Source organism: Rhincodon typus, chromosome 2 (genome assembly GCF_021869965.1).
Source record: "Rhincodon typus isolate 14 chromosome 2, sRhiTyp1.1, whole genome shotgun sequence".
In the NCBI taxonomy this organism is placed as follows: domain Eukaryota; kingdom Metazoa; phylum Chordata; class Chondrichthyes; order Orectolobiformes; family Rhincodontidae; genus Rhincodon; species Rhincodon typus.
The window spans coordinates 44,217,962-44,236,803 of NC_063333.1; the positions used below are offsets into that span (position 1 = coordinate 44,217,962).

The window sequence follows — 18,842 nt, forward strand, 5'->3', positions numbered from 1 at the left end:
TTTTGTACCTCAAATATTTGTTCTGGACTTCTTTACACATTAATACCTTTTTCCAGTATTTCATGATGGGAAGTCCTGCAGAGATGTTCCATTACAAACACCACCTACTCCCTCCTTTTAAGACCTAGTGCCAATCTCCTGTATTTTTTCCCATCAATGTACATTATTTTTATCCAAACACACAATGCCCTCTTGAATCCTCAACTGAAAATGCCTCCAGCCCACTTCCAGGTAATGCATTCCATATCCAGCTACAAGTATTTTCTCATATCACCTTTATTTCTTTTGCAGATCACTTTAAACCTATGCCGTCTCATTCTTTATCCATTTATAAGAGGGAACAGTATCTCCTAATCTACTTTATCCAGCCCACTTGTACACGTGATTACCCAATCAACACTCACATCAGACACCACACACTTTTACCAAGTTTTAAGATTTGGAATATGATATGTGGAGAAGATTGAAAGCAGAATTTTTTTTTTAGCTAAAGTTCCAGGTTGTGTACAGAGAATATTCAGTGAGACGTAACAAAACTGGTCCAAGTTAATTCTACAGAATATTTTTCCTTAACCAAACAACAAAATCTGCATTGGTATGAAAGCTATTTATACAACCCATATGTTAATCACTCTAAATCTTCAAATGGACAGTTTTAATTATTTCATCCAGTTATAATTCAATAAGAAAAAATAAACAAGGCAAATAGTTAAGAATGCAGTGAATGAAATTCCACTTATTGAGGGATCATACAGCATAATTTATTTAAAAAGTCTGTACTCACTCTGTGGAATTAGAACGTGGTCTAAATTTTCTTCCTTTATTTTTCTTTCGATTGGCTCCTAAATTCCCTGAATAAAATAAATCAGGAAAAATCAGAGATGTTTCTGTAAATATGTGAATACAGCAAGATTAGTAAAGACAAATGTAGATCTCTTACTTACAGTCAGATATAGGAGAAATTATAATGGGAAGCAAAGAAATGGCTCATAATTTGGTTATGTTTTCAGAAAAGAGGACACAAATAATTTCCAAGAAATATTAGGGTATAAGAAGAGGGAGGTATGAAAGAAAATTAGTATTAGTATAAAAATTGTGCTAGAGAAATTAATAGGATTAAAGGCTGACAAATCACCAAGGCCTGGTAATATACATCCCAAAGTACTCAATACTGGATGTACGGAGCAAAAGAACATAGAAACAGGAATAGGTCATTTAGCTCCTCAAACCTGTTCATCACTGATTTGTGGCCTAACTCCATATATCTGCCTTTGGCCCATATCCTTAATACCTTTGCTGAACAATGTATCTACCTCAGGGGAGGCAATGGCCTAGTGGTATTATCACAAGACCTATTAATCCAGAGGTCCAGGTAATGGACATGGGTTCAAATTCTCTTCATGGCAGATGGTGGTATTTGAATTTAATAAAAAAAAAATCTGGAATTAAGAGTGTAATAATGATCACAACACCATTGTTGATTGTTGGGAAAAACCCACCTGGTTCACTAATGTACTTTGTCATATAATCTGTCATATCTGGTCTGGCCTACATGTAAATCCAGACTCAAAGCAATGCAGTTGACTCTTAGAGATAGTAAGAACTGCAGATGTTGGAGTCAGAGGTAACACAGTGTGGAGCTGGAGGAACACAGCAGGCCAGGCAGCATCAGAGGAGCAGGAAAGTTGATGTTTCAGAAATGGTTTCAGAAGGGTTTGGACCCAAAACGTCAGCTTTCCTGCTCCTCTGATGCTGCCTGGCCTGTTGTGTTCCTCCAGCCCTACACAGTGTTATAGTTGAATCTTAATTGCCTCTGGGGATGGGCTGGCCTAGCCAGTGATGCCCACATCCAATGAATGAATAGTAAAAAAAAATTAACAACTGAATCCACCAGAATCCACTGCCATTTGTAGAAGAGAGTTCCAAACATCTATCACACTCTGTGTGTAGAAGTGTGTATTGGTGGTCTTCTGCTAAAATTCTACAGACTTTGGAGCAGTTCCTGCAGGTTGGAGGGTGGCAAATGTAACTCTGCTATTTATAGAAAGAAAAAGGGGGGAGAGAAAACACAGAGAATTACAGACTAGTTAGCCTAACATCAGTAGTGGGGAAAACGTTAGACAATGTTAGACGTGATAACAGATCACTTTGAAAACATTAACGGGATTAGATAAATCAGCATGGGTTTATGAATGAGTACTAAACTACTGGATTTTTTCGAGGATGTAAGTAATAGAATTAAATGAGAGATAACCAGTGGATGTGGTATATTTGGATTTCAGGAAAGCTTTTAATAAGGTTCCACATAACAGACTAGAGGGCAATATTAAAGCACATGGGATTTGGGATAATATACTGGCATGGATTGAGAACTGGTTGACAGACCAGGAAAAGAGAGTGTGAATAAATGAGTCTTTTTCTGCATTGTAGGTGGTGTTCTGTGCTGCAAGGGTCAGTATTTAGTTGCTAGATATTCACGATATAGAAAAATGACTAGGATGAGGCTATCAAATGCAATATTTTCAAGTTTGGTGATGACACTAAATTAGGTAGGACCATGAGTTGTGAGGAAGATACAAGGAGGCATCAGGGTGATGTAGACAAGTTGAATGTGTTGACAAATATATGACACATCCAGTACAATGTAGATAAATGTGAAGTTATATACTTTGGTGTTAGATCAGAAATACAGCATTATTTAAATGGTGTATAGCTGAACAGTCTACTTCTGCTCCTACTTCTTACAGTTATGGTCTTATGGTAATTAAAGGATGATAAGGGGGGCATAGACCTAGAGGGAGAAAGAGAATTATGAGGTTGGGCAATTTAAAATTTAAAACAGGAACCTCCTACAAATAGGTGAAGAGGTAAGCACAAGATCATGAGATTGGAAGAATGAGCAGAAGCTTAGCCAGATCACCCCTGTGGTTCCAGTATTCCTCCATCGGTTAGTAATCTGCCTCAATCTTGAAAGTGAACCACTTGGCTAAGGTATATGCTCAGTTAGTCAGTAAATGGGTCTCCTCAAATGACTGCACCAACTTTCTCATTCTTGGATACTAACTCAGATAACTAAAACATGTGTGATTATCTAAAAAAATGTTTTAAAGGGTAACTCAAGGAGACAAATGCCTATCTCATTTGCTTTAACTCCTCAGTTACTCTGAATTAAATTAAATGATTTTATTTTTCAGCACACACTAAGCTCTCTAATTTACCTAATATTTGAGAACACCATCACGAGTGTGCAGTCATACTATTAAGCAGTAGCTTTGGTTCAGTAGCAACAGTCTCCTCTGTGATTCACAACCCTATGTTGTGTAAAACCCATACCTGAGATTTGAGAATTGACTTAGATTGATGCTTCAGTGCATAGGGAGAGGGTGCTGCATGACTTTTAGATGAGACACTAAAGTAAGGTCCTGACTGCTTGGTGGGTTTAAGAAGTCTCATGACCCAATTTTGAAGAAAACTGGAGGTGTTTTCCCTTGTTTCCTGGCTCATTTGTACTTGGCTGTAAAATGTTTTGTGACCTCCTGAAGACTAGAAAGGTATTGCATAAATACAAACTCTTTCTTTCTTAATAGTACTAGCATCAGTAAAGGGCTGAGATTACCATGAAGGACTGTCCTTCTCAACCTCTTCCCTTGCCTTAGGTGTGGTGACAATCAGGTTAAATCACTTTGAGAGAGCAGCACTATGGTCCTTCAGGACTATGGCGACTTTACCTTTGGTATCTATAAAGAAATATTTGAATGAGATGGACATAGATGTAAAAAAAAAAGAACTGAAATATTTAATTATGAATTTAATCCACAGTATTTTTTAAAATCTTTTCTAGTCCTAAATATAATCTAGATATGTTGCAATAATGGCAATGATATTTGAGGTTGATAATGTAACAGTATTCAATAGGTACAGCTAATTCCATACATGTACATACTATGCAGACTCCAAATTAATAAGTGTTGCATGGGGAAGAGATCAGGTGCATCAGTCTCCAAATACATATCACCACTGCCCAAAGCCACTGATGCACTTAATTGTAAGTTCACTAAGGAAGTGCTACACAGTCAGAGCCTGTGGAACCTTATCCTAAGAAGATTGACTGCTGCATTTTCCTACTCTCTAATAGTGACCAATTCAAACATAAATCCAAAGGCTGTTATGCTCCCAGCTGATGCTATTACTGGACAATTCAGACCCCGGACTGAAATCTGGTTTGAGAGATCATAGTGTGTTTTGTTTTGGTTTTAACAAGGTATTTTTCACTGAGACATAAGCTTGCATTGGCGCAAACCTTGTTTTAACAATAAAACAGAAAATTATTAACCAAAAGAAATGAAGACCAATAAACCAATTTATTTATGTTAAACACATTTAAAGACTTTTAAACACAAGGTAAAAGTAAAATTCCATTAATCCCAAAACATTTCTTTACAGACTCTCAAAACATTCTTTCACGGCTCCCATAAATATACTTGTAAAGTATAGTACCCACTCCAGAGAAAAATTTTTTTCTAATACCTTTTTAGGCTTAAATTGACTGTGACTTCAACACTAAGAATATCTGATAGAATGACAACATACAATGGCTCCACCACAATGTTCAATCCTGCTCCGGCTCACACCGAAAAATGTTCAACTACCACCCTCCCACTCCGGCATTGTTCCCCTACCTCACCAGCAATATAACCCCCCTCTCCTGATAATGTTCACTGGCACCCAACTCATCCTCCACTCCCTTCTCTTCTGGAGACTGTTCACTCCCTCCTGCACAAACCCTCTTTCCTGATTTTGGAATCCTTAGTTCCTGTTGGGCTGATGTTGTAAGCATCAGTGATGTTGGGGAGTGCAGGGGTGTTGTCTGTGGGGCAGGCACATCGTGACCACTGTCATGGAGTACAGGGAACTGAAGGAGGGTGAGCATTTTTAGGATTCAGGGAGCGGTTAGCATTGTTGGGAAGGAGAAGCATTGTTGGTGTGAGTGAGGATGAACATTGTTGGACGGTGGTGAGTATTGCCAGGAGGTGAGTGATGAGGGAGATGGTGAATATTGTCACTGACGTGGATTCTTGTGATATTGGATTTGACAAGTATATTCAAAATCTAAGTAAATGATAATGATGATTCATCTTTAGTAGTTTGGCTTCCATTCCTGACAATAAAGAGGCAGGGCTTCATTGGAATTACACCCGTCACTTGACTTCCTGATTCTGTTTTTTGCTACATAGTACATGGAGAGTTTAAACTGCAGTAAGCAGCAGGCACACCTTCTCCGACACAGACTGGAAGATCCAGGTCATGTTCCTGATTATATTGTAAGTATGTATGTATATATATAAATAAATAACACTAACCCTGCCAGGAGTTACTGCGTGGTCTACCATTTTCACAGACATCTGGAATATGTTTTTCATCTGGAATCCGTTCACTCCATGAATGAGATAGTCCATTTGATCTGAAATATTAAAAGGATATGTGAGGTAATCTTCCATTTATATCTTATGAAATCCGAATGTCCTCTGGCTTCTCCAGCGTAGAGTACTACGGTACCAAAAGAGATGTTGCTGTATCCATTTTAGTTTATTAACATGAAAATTTAAATCAGAAAACTTGCATAAGTTAGCTGTAGGAGCAGCCGTTGGTGAGAGACCTCTTGTGTGCTTACCTTGGTGCATGCAGGCCATTACACTATGGCTGATTCACAAGCAAGGAAAGAGGCCCTGATAGCACATGTGCAAAGTCATGGAGCGCTATGCACATTCACAATTTCCCCTTGTGTGCTCTGCATTATTGTCAGCAAGTGCTCTTTTTTATATATGCAACAGGGCCACGTTGGCCCACATTCATGGCCATTTCAGGGTCTGTACAAAGGTGGAACAAATGTACAGCAGCACTCCTGAGGTAATTGTGCATGTTGCACGTTTTTCCACAAATCACTAAATCCTCTGGAATAAACGATATCCCTCCAGGATGGAGTAACAGCAGATCAATCAGTATAAACTTTCCCAGTATGAAGTGAGTGCCTATACTGTGAGTCCAGATATGCTCATCAATGCACAGGCCTCACTCAATCGGCAATGACTGATACATTCATGCATGGTGTGTACAGGATTGATCAGGAGCAACAAAATGCAAAGTGCTGACCCATGATGGTGGAACACAGAACACTGTTTAGTGAACCCGGTTTGTGACTGGGCATGCTGAGAGTGAGGCCAAAAGAGAAATCCGATAAAACAATCATTTTAAAAAAAAACACAACCTAGTAGTGGCCACAGTCAGTTACTTACTGTTTGTCTATTCTTTGTTTCACTTCACAACATGAGTTGTCTTCTTTCTATTCCGGTTTCTCTTTGGCATCCTAATGCAGTCTGAGCTATCCAGTAGTTAGGGCTCTCTAACCCGCACACAACATTACCAGAAAATTAGATGCTGCAAGTTTCTTTTCAATTAACCACGTGGCTCAATAATTCAGTCTTAAAAAAATTCAAGAGACTTGGAAGATAATGTTACTATCTTCTGTCATTTGCAGGAGGGAAGTGAAACTTAGAAAAGAAGGAGGAGCTGATTAAACTACCAGGATCATTCTCTGTGCAAACTGAAGTGTGTGGTTAAGGCAAAAAAGTCACAAATGCCACTGCTTCACTTGGTCTCACCTCAGCACAGCTATCTATCATGTTGCTATTTCCAAAGAGCAAAAAGGTTTGGCAAGAAATAAAAAAAAAACCTGGCTATTTCAAGTTTCTTTTCACCTTCCTTCAAGCCAAATGCAGGTTTTCTGATGCCTGCATTAAAGTGAATATAGTTCAGAATTGGACACAAGACCATCTTTTGCATTAGCACCCCACACACACAGGGGGAAATTGGGTTAAAATGGTTTAAAGCTCAAGCTTCATATTATGGTTGCTTTACTCTATTTGCTATGTAATTAACTCAATCTGCTTGTTGCTTGTAAAAGAATAGGTTGAAAAAGAAATGCAGACCTTTTCTTAGAACTAGATGCTGAATAGTTTGAGCTGACTCCAGGAGGTATGTCACTATAGAAAGAGTCAGCTTCCCCAGGCTTTTTGACATAGTCTCCTTGTGGCATTTGCCTACAAACAGTGAGAAGGTAGGAAAGAAGAGCCATCAAACCCGGAACAAGTACATCTAGAACCACCATACCTCATAACATTCTATCAAAAGAATTGTGATCAAAATTCAAATTTGGTTGATGTTATGCTGCATGGTATCACAAGCAACATACTCAAAAGCAGTTTATGTGGAAAATGAAAGCTGTAAAGGTAAAGTTGTAAATGAATTAAGTCTGACAAGCTTAAAAGTGAAGCGGTCAATGGGTGTGTTCCCTCATGATCTATCTGGTGCTGGGTAGTCCAATAGTTCTAGAGGAATGTCAGATTCCCAACCAAGTGGGTTGTAAGCTTGCATTCCAATCTTAACTTCATTCAGACTTGTCTTGTTGTAATTTCGGCTACATTTGTCAGCCCTTGCCCATTCTGATTGGTGAAGCACTCACAGAGATGGGCACTGATTATGGTGGGAGTTACTGACATGTCTGCTGCGGTAGACAAAAGAACTACTCTCACAGCTAACCACAGAGTGACACTGAATGCCATCCATGAGAAGCCTGCACACCAAGTTCTCTGCTCCCCCAGTTGGAACCAGACTGTGGCAGGGAAACAAAAGGTGGAAGATGAAGAAAAGGAGGAGAACTAGGCACCAGTACAATGGGGTAAAGCAAAGATGCGTTGGGAAGGTAAGCCTGATGATTAATTATAAACTAACTGTTATAATGAAAGGTTGCAGTCACTTCTAAAAAGGAACATCTTAAAGCACACATTATAACCCAAAAATTAAACAAACATACCTTCTTTCTCGGTAGTTTCTATCAAACATGAAGCAGAGGGAACAAACAAACGAAAAAAGTAACTCAATGCATGTTCATGACAAAAAAATTAACTTATAAACTCAATTGCTAATAATTATATGGTGATAAATTGTCATAATGAATCATTTGATTTCAATCACTATTTTTGATTAATCAATCTTGCATTCTCTTATGTTACACTAAATGATTGCCAAAATTTTGCAATAGATTGCAACTAGTAATTTCATGTCTCTACTTAAAAACCGAAAGCAATGGATTTCCTTCAGAAGGATGAATCTGAATTTGTCTTTAAGGAATTTTGGGAATGAATGACCATCTTGGTTAGATTATCAATTCAAAAGTCAGCATCTCTGAAGCATATTTGCTGATACATGGAGCAGAAACAATATGATCCTATCCATAAACTGGACTACTCTAGTAAGGTGAAGACTTGTCATTTTTATTATTTACTTCAATCTCATGTTGACATCTGTCCTTGGCCTACTGTAGTGTTCCAGTGAAGCTCAATGTATGCTTCAGCAACAACCTTTTGATTAGGCACTTTACAGCATTCTGGATTCAACATCAAGTTCAACGATGTTTGGGCATAAACGTAGCTGTCCTCCAATTTTATTTTTTTCTCCTTTAGATTCTTTGCTTTTTCTACTCTTTGTATTCAGACAACAGCTCATCTGCCACAGCCAAAACACTGATTCTTTGTTTTACTTGCCCCATCAACTTTCCCTTTGACCCAATCAGATTGGTCAAAAGCTCCACGGGGTGGGACCTCCTCTCATCGAGGGATAGAACTGTCAGTCATTCATGGGATGTGAACATTGCTGGCTGGGCTAGCATTTATTTCCCATCCCTTATTGCCCTTGACAAGGTGGTGAACTGTCTTCTTGAACCACTACCATCCATTTGGTGTAGGTACAGCCAGAGAACTATTAGGGTGCGACAGTGAAGAAACAGCGATATATTTCAAAGGCTGAGGAGCGTGGCTTAAATGGGAGCTTGCAGATGTATTCTCATGCATCTGGTGGCCTTGTTCTTCTGGATTGTACATTTGGTGAGTAGAATTTGGTTGGTGCTGTCAAAGAGCTTTGCTGCAGTGTATCTTGCGTGTGGTACACATTTTTGCCACAGTATGACAGTGGTGAAGGAGTGCGTGTGTAAGTTGCTAGGTAGTATGCAGATCAAGCAGATTGCTTTGTTTTAGACAGTGTCAAACCTTTTGAATGTGGTTGAAGTCATACTCATCTAGCCATGTGGATGATATTCCATCAAAATCCTGGTTTGTAAATGTTGGGAGACTTTGAGGACATAGCAGGTGAGTTGCTTGCCTCAGAATACCCAGTCTTGCAGCCAGAGCATTTATATAGAGGCATAGTCATAGAGTCATATAGCATGGAAACAGACCCTTTGGTCCAACTAGTGCAAGCCGACCATGTTCCCAAACTAAACTCATTTCACTTGCTGGTTCAATTTCTGGTCATTGGGTGGGCATTCGCCAGGTTATTGATTGAGGGGATTTCAGCATTAGTAATGCTGATGAATGTCAACATGAGATGATTAGATTCTCTCTTGTTGAAGACACACGTTTATATGTTGTGAAAGTTACTTGTTACTTACCAGCCAGGTTGTTGTCCTGGTCCTGCTGTATATACGCATAGATTGTTTTATTAAGGAGTTATGAGTGGAAATGAACATTGTGCAACTTCAGTGAACATCCTCACTTCTGACTTCATGGAAGGAAGGTTATTGATGAAGTAGCTGGAAATGTTTTGCTGTAGAATATTACCTGGAAGGTAATTACCTGGTCTCCAGCAACCAGAATCCTCTTCCTGTGTACCACGTATGACTCCAACCAGTGGACAGTCTTTCACAATTCCTATTATTCAATTTTGTCTGCATTGCCTGATGCCACACTCGATCAAATGTTGCTTTGATCCCAAGGGCGATCACTTTCACCTCCCCTCTGATTTCAGTGTTTTGTTTTGTCTGTGTTTGGCCTGTGACTGGTTCCTTTATCCTACTTGTTGAAATCATTGCTGCTGGACTCCTGGAGATCTCCTTGATGTGGCAACAGATTAACCTACCATTGGGAAAGGAGATGTCTGCGGCAGAGGCAGCCAGATCATTTTGCCTAAGTCAATGCTGAGTGTTGCTGCTTCACCGCTAGCTGCAAAGTCCAGCCCCTATGGTATGGCTGGTGGGTGAACCTCCATCCCAGTAGCAGAAGCTCAGAAAACTGCATCGGAAATTTTAAAAATGTTAAAACTGTTTATTTGCGGCACTGAAGGTAACAAAATTAATATTGTTAGTAAGTGCAACACAATTAAAAAAACTTGAAAGCATAAATTCAAACGCATTAGGTTGTAGTTGTTTTATATACAGCATTGTTTTACAGTATTTTGGAAGACAGGAACTGGTATTGGTCATGTTTGGATACTTACTTGTAAAACAATGCTGCAACAGCCAACACTAGAATTGCCATCAAGATAGTCCCTGCGATGGTACCTATAATAATGTTAGTTCGAATCGATCCTACGGTAATAGAAAAGAAACACACTCAATTAATCTGAGTTAAAAACCGAAAGAACTGCGGACGCTGTAAATCAGGAACAAAAACAGAAGTTGCTGGAAAAGCTCAGCAGGTCTGGCAGCATCTGTGAAGAAAAAAATCAGAGTTAACGTTTCGGGTCCAGTAACCCTTTGTCAGAACACAGGAAAACTGCTGTTTTTGTGCAATTAATCTGAGAAATAAGCGAGTAACTTGTTTGAATTTAACCTGTTTATTATCCATATTTTTCCATTTCATGTCAAAATTTTTCACATTGTCACTCCATCCTAAATACTTTATAAACAAATACTTTCAACTAGGACATTTGAGGATACATAAATAAGGTTTCTGCTGATCTTTTGAAACAATTACAGTTCCTGATCAGATGAACTTTGCAAGGACTTACAGGAGGCTTCCATGTGTCGGAAGTTTATTGGATAAATAAATGCTATTTATATACAGTATTTCTTCATTAATCTTCAATGGTACAAAATATAACCAAATATGCCACACAATTCTCAATTTTCGCCATTTAATTATACAAAATGACTACATTAGTAATACTTTGAAAATAACTAAGGATCACACAAAGTATTGATATTCAGAATCTGATCGGTCAATTCAAAATTTTTTCAAATCTCAGATTCGCATGAGCGATTTTCATTTATGTCTCACACTTAGGTAGAGATCTTAGACAACACACATGAACTATATTAATCCTACACAGAAGTCCTAAATAGTCCAATTTCTTTCAATTATGAGTTTTCTGGTAAATTAATATGAAACAACAAAGGCCAATTTAAACAAGCACAAAGGATTCGAAAGTTTCAGGTCCTTGAAGACCACAGCAATTCAGATTATAAGGACAAAAAGTTTCAAAAAATTTGTTTCATCATAATAACATCAAATTCTTAAAAATGTACAAAATCACAAGAAAAAAAAATAAAGAACCCTAAAAACAAAAGTTGTGAAATCTTTTACAACTAAAACTGTTTGACAGAAGTTGTGTACTATGAGCATCAGCTTGAGATTGTAGCTGTGGATAGAATTATCTTCAATAATACAAAACAAAAAAGTGCCAAGTCCACTCCAAACAGCATACTCCACCACACTTTGTTAACTTAATGTTATTACACTTACACAGCTCTGCCACGCAGCTCTGTAACTGCAAAGTTGAAAATAATGAATAGAATCTTATTGGGGCCTGAACGACTTGGGTTATGGTGAGTAACCTGGGAGAATAGCATTACAAGTCCAGAAAGGCCTACCTTGAAGGTGGGAGCAACTTGCTGCATTTTCCAACTAATTTCCAGGCAGAGAGACAAGATTCTTACGAGGCAGTGGTGAGATGCTCATCAAACGGTACTATTGCTTGTTAAAAGCCTCATTCACACCAAGCACCAAATCCCCAGTAACATGCAGCTTCCTATCCTACCATTCAGTGTGAGGAAACTAGATGCTGACAATTCCCAACAGGAAAGTCAGCCCAGGTAGACTACAACTCCAGCTTGTCACTTGAACTCTAAGATGTCATCTTGGGACACCCGGTAACATCTCAGATCACACTCTATGGTCACCTGGCAGCATCTCATAACCCTCATGGTACCTCTTCAATCCACTTACAGGACACTTCCAAATTGGACACTAGCATTGAAATGCTGCTGCAAGGTCACTCTGCACACAAGGGCAGGCAGTCAGTTCACAGTCTGAGCCAAGCTGCGTCTAAGGGCTGCTAGCTTGCTCTTTCAGTATTCAATTACTTAGTGCCTACCTGGACACTCACAGCATCAGTATATTGCCTTGTATTGACGTGCCATGACTTTTATGCACCGATGCTTCAGCCAGAGCCTAAAAGCTCACAATACTGCCAAACTGACTTGCTGTTTAGCATGCACACAGAGCAAGGGCAGCTTGTCATACTTATCAGGAGTGATCAGTCCAAGGAGTGAAAATCTTACTAGGTGATACAGTGCTATGTCAATCTCAGACTTCCAGCATGTGGTAATTCCTTGTATGATAATCACACTGCCTTGATGTTGCAAGGAAATAGCAATGTCTGAAAGGATGTGATGGGTAATCCTCCATCAAGTCAAGGAGAGCTGCTAACAGTCAGAAAGTCTTGGTATTGTCAGTCAAGGGCGGAGTTCACACACAGTACAGGAGCTTGGTCACTGTCAGTTATCCACTTGGCATGATTACAGTCAGCAAATACATCCGACTGCATTTAAATTTGAAACTATTAATTTAAATTATTGTATTTTTAAAATCCAAAGTAAGAACGGTGAAAGAAAGAGACCCACACATATAACAATTATTTTGAAGTTGCCTGACAGCAATTAAAATTCATCATGTCATAAAAGGTTGCTTAAATTGTAATGGACAAGACTTAACTTTCTGTACTAAGTTTAATTCATACTTATTGCGTAAATGCAGTGACTACACAATAATCAATGCATTTCAATGGTGTATCCAGTCAGTGAGATGTCATTAGCATGGACGACGACTTTTGGATATCCTAAATGCACATTTGTCCTTACCTGAAGTTGTTGCTGGATTTGACATTTGCAATGGTGAACATCATCTGCCTCACCATTTGTTGTTAGTAAATTATGGTCCAATGTGCTGCATTTCCAAAGACACTAAAAAATGAGCCAGTTTGTAAATCCACACAATTGACATGGGTAAAGTAATTACATTTCATCATATTAGTTAGATGTAGCATGTGTAAATTATGTAAGTTCCAATACAAATAAGAAGTGGATACAATGTGCAACATATTCTCAATCAAAATGCAGGAGATGTTGCTTTATTAAATTTTCTTTGCCTTTCTGGATTATAACTGTTGTCATTGCGAGGCAATTCTTTCTTTAATGAGTCACCTTCCTCTGGGCAAAATGTAATTACATTCTGATCATGTCTGCTGTTCCAATTAGCAAAGTTATTATGTTAATAAAACCATTTCTTATCTGTCTAGACCAGCTAAGGCCACTGTTATTTCACTGTAATCATTTTATATAATCTGTTAAACAAATGAAAATTAACTTTTTTTTTTGCTTTTCCAACAGCAACTATATCTGGCCATTCCTTGCCAAAATCATCTCAATACTTTTGTGAATAGTCCTTTCTATTACTTTTTGGATTTTACAGCTTAGTTGCCAAATTTAACAATTTAAAAGCTAACAATTTGATTGATTTTTATCAGCTGTACTTAGAATTTAATGATGAATTAGAAGAAAAACCTCCCTCTCTTTTTCCACTCAGTTCAAACATTTCTCCCCAAAGCAAACTTCATCCCTGCTCTGAGTTCAAAAACACGTTTAGTTTCGGCTAATAATGTTATCATCATTGTTATGGTGCATGGTTCCAAACATGGCCCTGTTAAACTCAGTCTCCTCAATCTATCTTACATTCTTTGAGGTTAGTTGGTTAGCTCAGTTAGCTGGGCAGCTAGTTTGTGACGTTGGTGACACCAACCACACAAATTCAATTTCTGTACTGGCTGAAGTTACCATGAAGGTTCTGCCTTTTCAACTTCAACCTTTCTTGAGGCATTACCACAAGTTGTCTCTCTCTCTCTAATGAGATGATGTGAAGGGGCCGGTGCTGGAATGGGGTGGACAGGATCAGAAGTCACTCAACACCAGCTTATAGTTCAACAGGCTTATTTGAAATCACAAGCTTTCAAAATGCTGCTCCTTCGTCAGTCGAAGCGAAGAGAAGCACACTGGCACAGAATTTATAGGCAGAGAGATCAAAAGATGGCACACAAAAGACCCTTGGCCTGCGACTCATACCTGTCGTGTTATTCCAGCCTTTTGGTTTGTCTCCAGCACTACCTTACAGTTAATTCTTTGTAAGTATCTCAATGCCTCAATTAATTGGATTATAGGGCATCTGTTCACTTGCTATTCAGCTGTTGATGCTTTACTCACGCCATCTGATACTTTTGATCACCTGCAGAGACTTGTTATTCAGCCTTTCGACACTCCACTCACACCACCTGTACCATCTTTTGATTTCTCTGCCTATAAATTCTGTGCCTCTTTGCTTCTCTTCCCTCCACCTGACGAAGGAGCAGCACTCCGAAACCTGGTGTCATTTGACTTCTGACCTTCTCTAATGAGACAGCATCCCTATAGTCCTCTGGGATTATGGCAACTTCACTTTTAACAGGCACAGAGTCATGCTGGTCTCTCTTTGTCTGACAGCTTCAGTCAAACTATTCATTTTAAAGAACAAGGTGAGGATTCAGATAAATGGCCTGGCCATTAGAATTGTAAGTGTGTAAATGCCGAGAGATACAATCCACAATTTTTTTTTCTAAGTGAATCTGGTTTTTAACCACAGAATGACGATGACAAAAGCCAACACTTTAAAACATTTTCTTGCCACATTGTCCATACCGTCATTCCACTAATCTCAAAAAGTTAGCACAGCTCCAAATTCTGACAACACAAAGGAACAACTCACAATTTGTGAACTGCTGCCAGTACCCAATGGACACCCGCATCATGTCACTATTTAAGAGGGGAATATCACACACGAGCAAGCAATTGCACAATTTCAAACATGAGCTTTTATATCTAGCCAGCAAGTACAAACAAAATGAATAGATGCTGCATTTCACCCCCAACAATGCAAATCAAATGCTGGCATTGTGAATAATGACTATTTTACATTCCACGATGATCTGCTGCACCCAGCTGGCATCTACTGGAACTGGATGTCAATCACGTCCTATCTGGTTTGTAGTGCACAATGCAGCTGAGCTCTGTCACGGACAAGGAGAGCTTCCTCCTCTCCAACATCCTCATCGTCCTCCTACTTGCGTGCCTTTCCTATTTCCTCATGCATCTATCACATCACCTCACTGCCTCCTCCAATTGTGCAGAGCACAGCACACCAAGATGATGCAGCACACTCTGTCCGGGCTACACTGGAGGACCTCCCAAACCATTTCAAGCAGTAGAATGCCATCTTCAGGAAACCCCATCGTCTGTTCCACCAGATCCTGATCACAGCACGTTCAGTTGCTAAGCTGGTTGACTAGCTAATACATTACATTAAAAAGGAAATGCCTATTGCACTCTGATCTTAGTCCCATTCCACACCCTCGTAAAACATTCAATTTATCACTGAATTCAGCACAGTCCATTGTAATGCTTACATGAGATATTACGAAACCTTGCTCCCCTCACTCCACAGAACCCTTTGGAAGTTTTACAACTGATGGGACACTTTTCTCCAGCAATCATCTCCTTTTAAGTCATTTTTGCTAATGACACTGTTCAATTTGCAAGCACCAATAGCATGGTGCAATTTGCCTTTGATCAGCATTTAAACCTAAGCCTGATCACTCTGCATGTATTGCAAATAGACAATTAAATGATTGTAAATGAATACAGCTATAGTTTGCAAATTCATATTTCATATATTTGTCTACTCAGCAGACGTGAATCGAGCACTTTCTTCCAACAAAGTGACACTGTCTCTGCCCACCCGAGGCACTGGTCCAGCCACTGACCACCACAATGAACTGTGCCTCCAATCATCCTCCCTGCCACCTAAACCTTGACATTATGCCTTAAAGATGTCCATCCTGTTCCCCTACACTTCCCCCTACGGTAACAGTCACAGCCAATAACTCTTACTGCTGTAGCCTACTATGCCCTCTGATTCTGCTCTGCCTACTCCCATACACCTTGAGAGTTTCTGACTGTTACTGCCTTTGTTCCTACCTCTGAGCATACAATCTGCCACCACTCTTTTTGGCAGCGATCTTCCCCATTCTAGAGATCAAAGATCAATGGACAGACGCTCCAGGACTAAATTCATACCGAGACGTCTGACCACTGCGCTTTCCCAAACGATAATACACAGTTCCACTGACTGCTTCTGATGGCCTTTCAGGACTGATCACTGCCCACTCTCTAGACTGAAGACAGACAGACCCTGACCATGAGTGGCCTAAATGGACAATTGAGCATGGCAAGTCCCTGGACTGTGTGTAGACTGGCCCTGTGACTAATGTTACCAGGACCCCCTGATTGATAGTGGCCCCTCCTTGACTGGACTGAGGATTAGCCCCATCCACTTTCTGACATGGTCATCAGTTGAATAAACGTGCAGTGTGTTTGTCACACAGGGAGCTGCCACATGCTGTAGCTGTTGCATTGATGTCTCTATGTGCTATACAACAAGATGTCCCTCCAACTACCCTCCAAACCCTGACAGATCCCTTTGACAGCAGCCTGTCTGTGTTTCTGTGCAAAAGAGCACATCAATAAAACACTACTGGTAGCCTTCAGTTCTGGCTGAAGTCCAAAAGCTCTAACAGGCAAGGTACTAAGAGTGTAAGCAAGTAGCCCTGAGATGCAGCCTAGTCTTATCTGTGAGCTGGGTGTTGGCTCCTGTATACAAAGTGCACTTGCAGCAACAATTCTAGCTTCCAGTGTGCCCTGCAGCTTAAGTTTGTGCTTCAAAGCGTCCTGTGAGTGGACTGAAGAGATATCATGAGGATAGTGAGGGGTTGACAAATGGATGAAATGCACTGGATGTCAATGTAATGAACAAGGGGTGTGTGTACCTGGTGCCCATGCCCTATGATACTATTTGATGCTCAGCAACATCTAGGATAGTCACACTGATCTCCATATCAAGAATTCTCAGTCTCTGTTCGGTGTGGTTGGTAAGATAGGAAGCTGAATATTAACGAGGAGAATTGTGGTATTAATAAAGTATTTAGCAAGCAATAATCTCCCTTAATTGACAACTCACCGCTGCCTAGTGACAAACTTACCTCACCGCTCAGCGTGTACATATGAGATGCAGCAATTTGTTCTCAAAACTTGCCGGATCTCTTGCGCATTTCGCCACAAATCACGCTGGAGTCCACGTCATTCAGGCCCCTACATGTTTCCATCCAAGAAAAAAATGGGACAGATTACCCAAGATCTCAAAGAATGGCACACCAACTCTAAGGGATTGAATGCCCTCTCCCTGCTCCTGTAAATGGGACTGTTACCTGTGAAAAGACATTGTAAAAAGCACACTTGTACGTAGTTTACACAAACCTTGTCCTTCTGCTACTTCCTTTGGTGCATAGATATGGCAGCCAGCACCATCCCAGTCTAGGTCACACATACATTTTCCTTCATGGCTGCAAGTCTGTAAATGAAATAACAAAATGAAAGAGTCAACTACATGATTACATATGTTTTTAACTGCTGATCCAAACTCACTATAAGATTGACAACGAATCAAACATTATTCAGTTAAACAGTTACCATCATGTTAATATAAGCACTAAAGTGGTAGATGAAGTTAATTGTTAAAAAGAAAATATTTGCTTTGAAAATAGGACATTATTACTTTGTACTCTGCATTCAGAAAACTTCCATTTAAAATAGTTACCTTTAATGCAGAGGATTTTAACCCTACACTGTGATTAATATATTGCACTCTAACATTCAATATTGTGAACTCTACTGATTTCAGGAGTAAATTATACGTAAGGACAGCTTTATGGGCCTTCTAATAATATGCTAAAGCAGAGCTTAAGCTAACTCATCAACAGAAATTTGTTCTTATCCATAGATCTGTGTTCTGATTTGCCAAATGTCACATTTTCAAAGCTGAATGAGGCCTGTTAGAACAAATGAGAATCCCTCCTACTCACTGCACAACAAGGACATTGGTCTACCCAACAACCTTGAAAATGGTCATCAAAATGTTGGCGGTTTAGATTTGATTTCATTAATCTGTGCTCTCAAAATGTTATTTTGGAGCAATGCATTTATGAGGTACATAAATGGTACTGATCCTATGTTTGGTTTGATTTTCAGCCCTTGCTGGAGTCTGAATCATGCAATGCAAGTGCTGAAAATTGTCCAGTCAGCTAGCATGCCAGTCCCTTCACCCATCCTGTCAATAGGTCTTTTTTTGTGTGGAGAGAGACTGGGGAGTCCGGATAGCCAAAAGGGCTTATTATTTGCCTGCTTTGATCCAGTAGAGCAAGGCAAATGGGATTTTCCAGTTATCTTTCAGGTCCCTGCAAGCCAAAAGGACTGAACAGCTTCTTGGAGGTCAATTCTTGATTTTCTAGGAAATTTATGAATACAAACTAAAATGTTAGTTTTAATATCTATACAGTAATTTTTTATTCACTTGTCGGATTTCAGCGATGACTATTTTTGCCCATGTTTGGGGTCTTACACACAATGACAGGTGATTAGAACACAGGATCAGTGTGATGATCTCTTAGACAACAAGGTGCAGGGCTGGATGAACACAGCAGGCCAAGCAGCATCATAGGAGCAGAGAGGCTTGCAGGGCTGGATGAACACAGCAGGCCAAGCAGCATCATAGGAGCAGAGAGGCTGACGTTTCGGGCCTAGACCCTTCATCAGA

General features: G+C 39.6%; 1 protein-coding gene across 1 annotated transcript in view; it reads right to left on the reverse strand.

Annotated features, from left to right (window-relative positions):
• LOC109928491 (disintegrin and metalloproteinase domain-containing protein 22) overlaps positions 1 to 18,842 on the reverse strand; it is a 320,108-nt gene that overhangs the window by 34,444 nt on the left and 266,822 nt on the right. Inside the window, exons 24-29 of the mRNA XM_048607855.1 lie at positions 17,507 to 17,600; positions 10,327 to 10,417; positions 7,871 to 7,888; positions 6,987 to 7,097; positions 5,361 to 5,461; positions 785 to 851 (exon numbers count right to left, since the gene is read on the reverse strand). Of these exons, the coding sequence (XP_048463812.1) occupies positions 785 to 851; positions 5,361 to 5,461; positions 6,987 to 7,097; positions 7,871 to 7,888; positions 10,327 to 10,417; positions 17,507 to 17,600 (482 nt within the window). The remainder of the gene's footprint in view (positions 1 to 784; positions 852 to 5,360; positions 5,462 to 6,986; positions 7,098 to 7,870; positions 7,889 to 10,326; positions 10,418 to 17,506; positions 17,601 to 18,842) is intronic.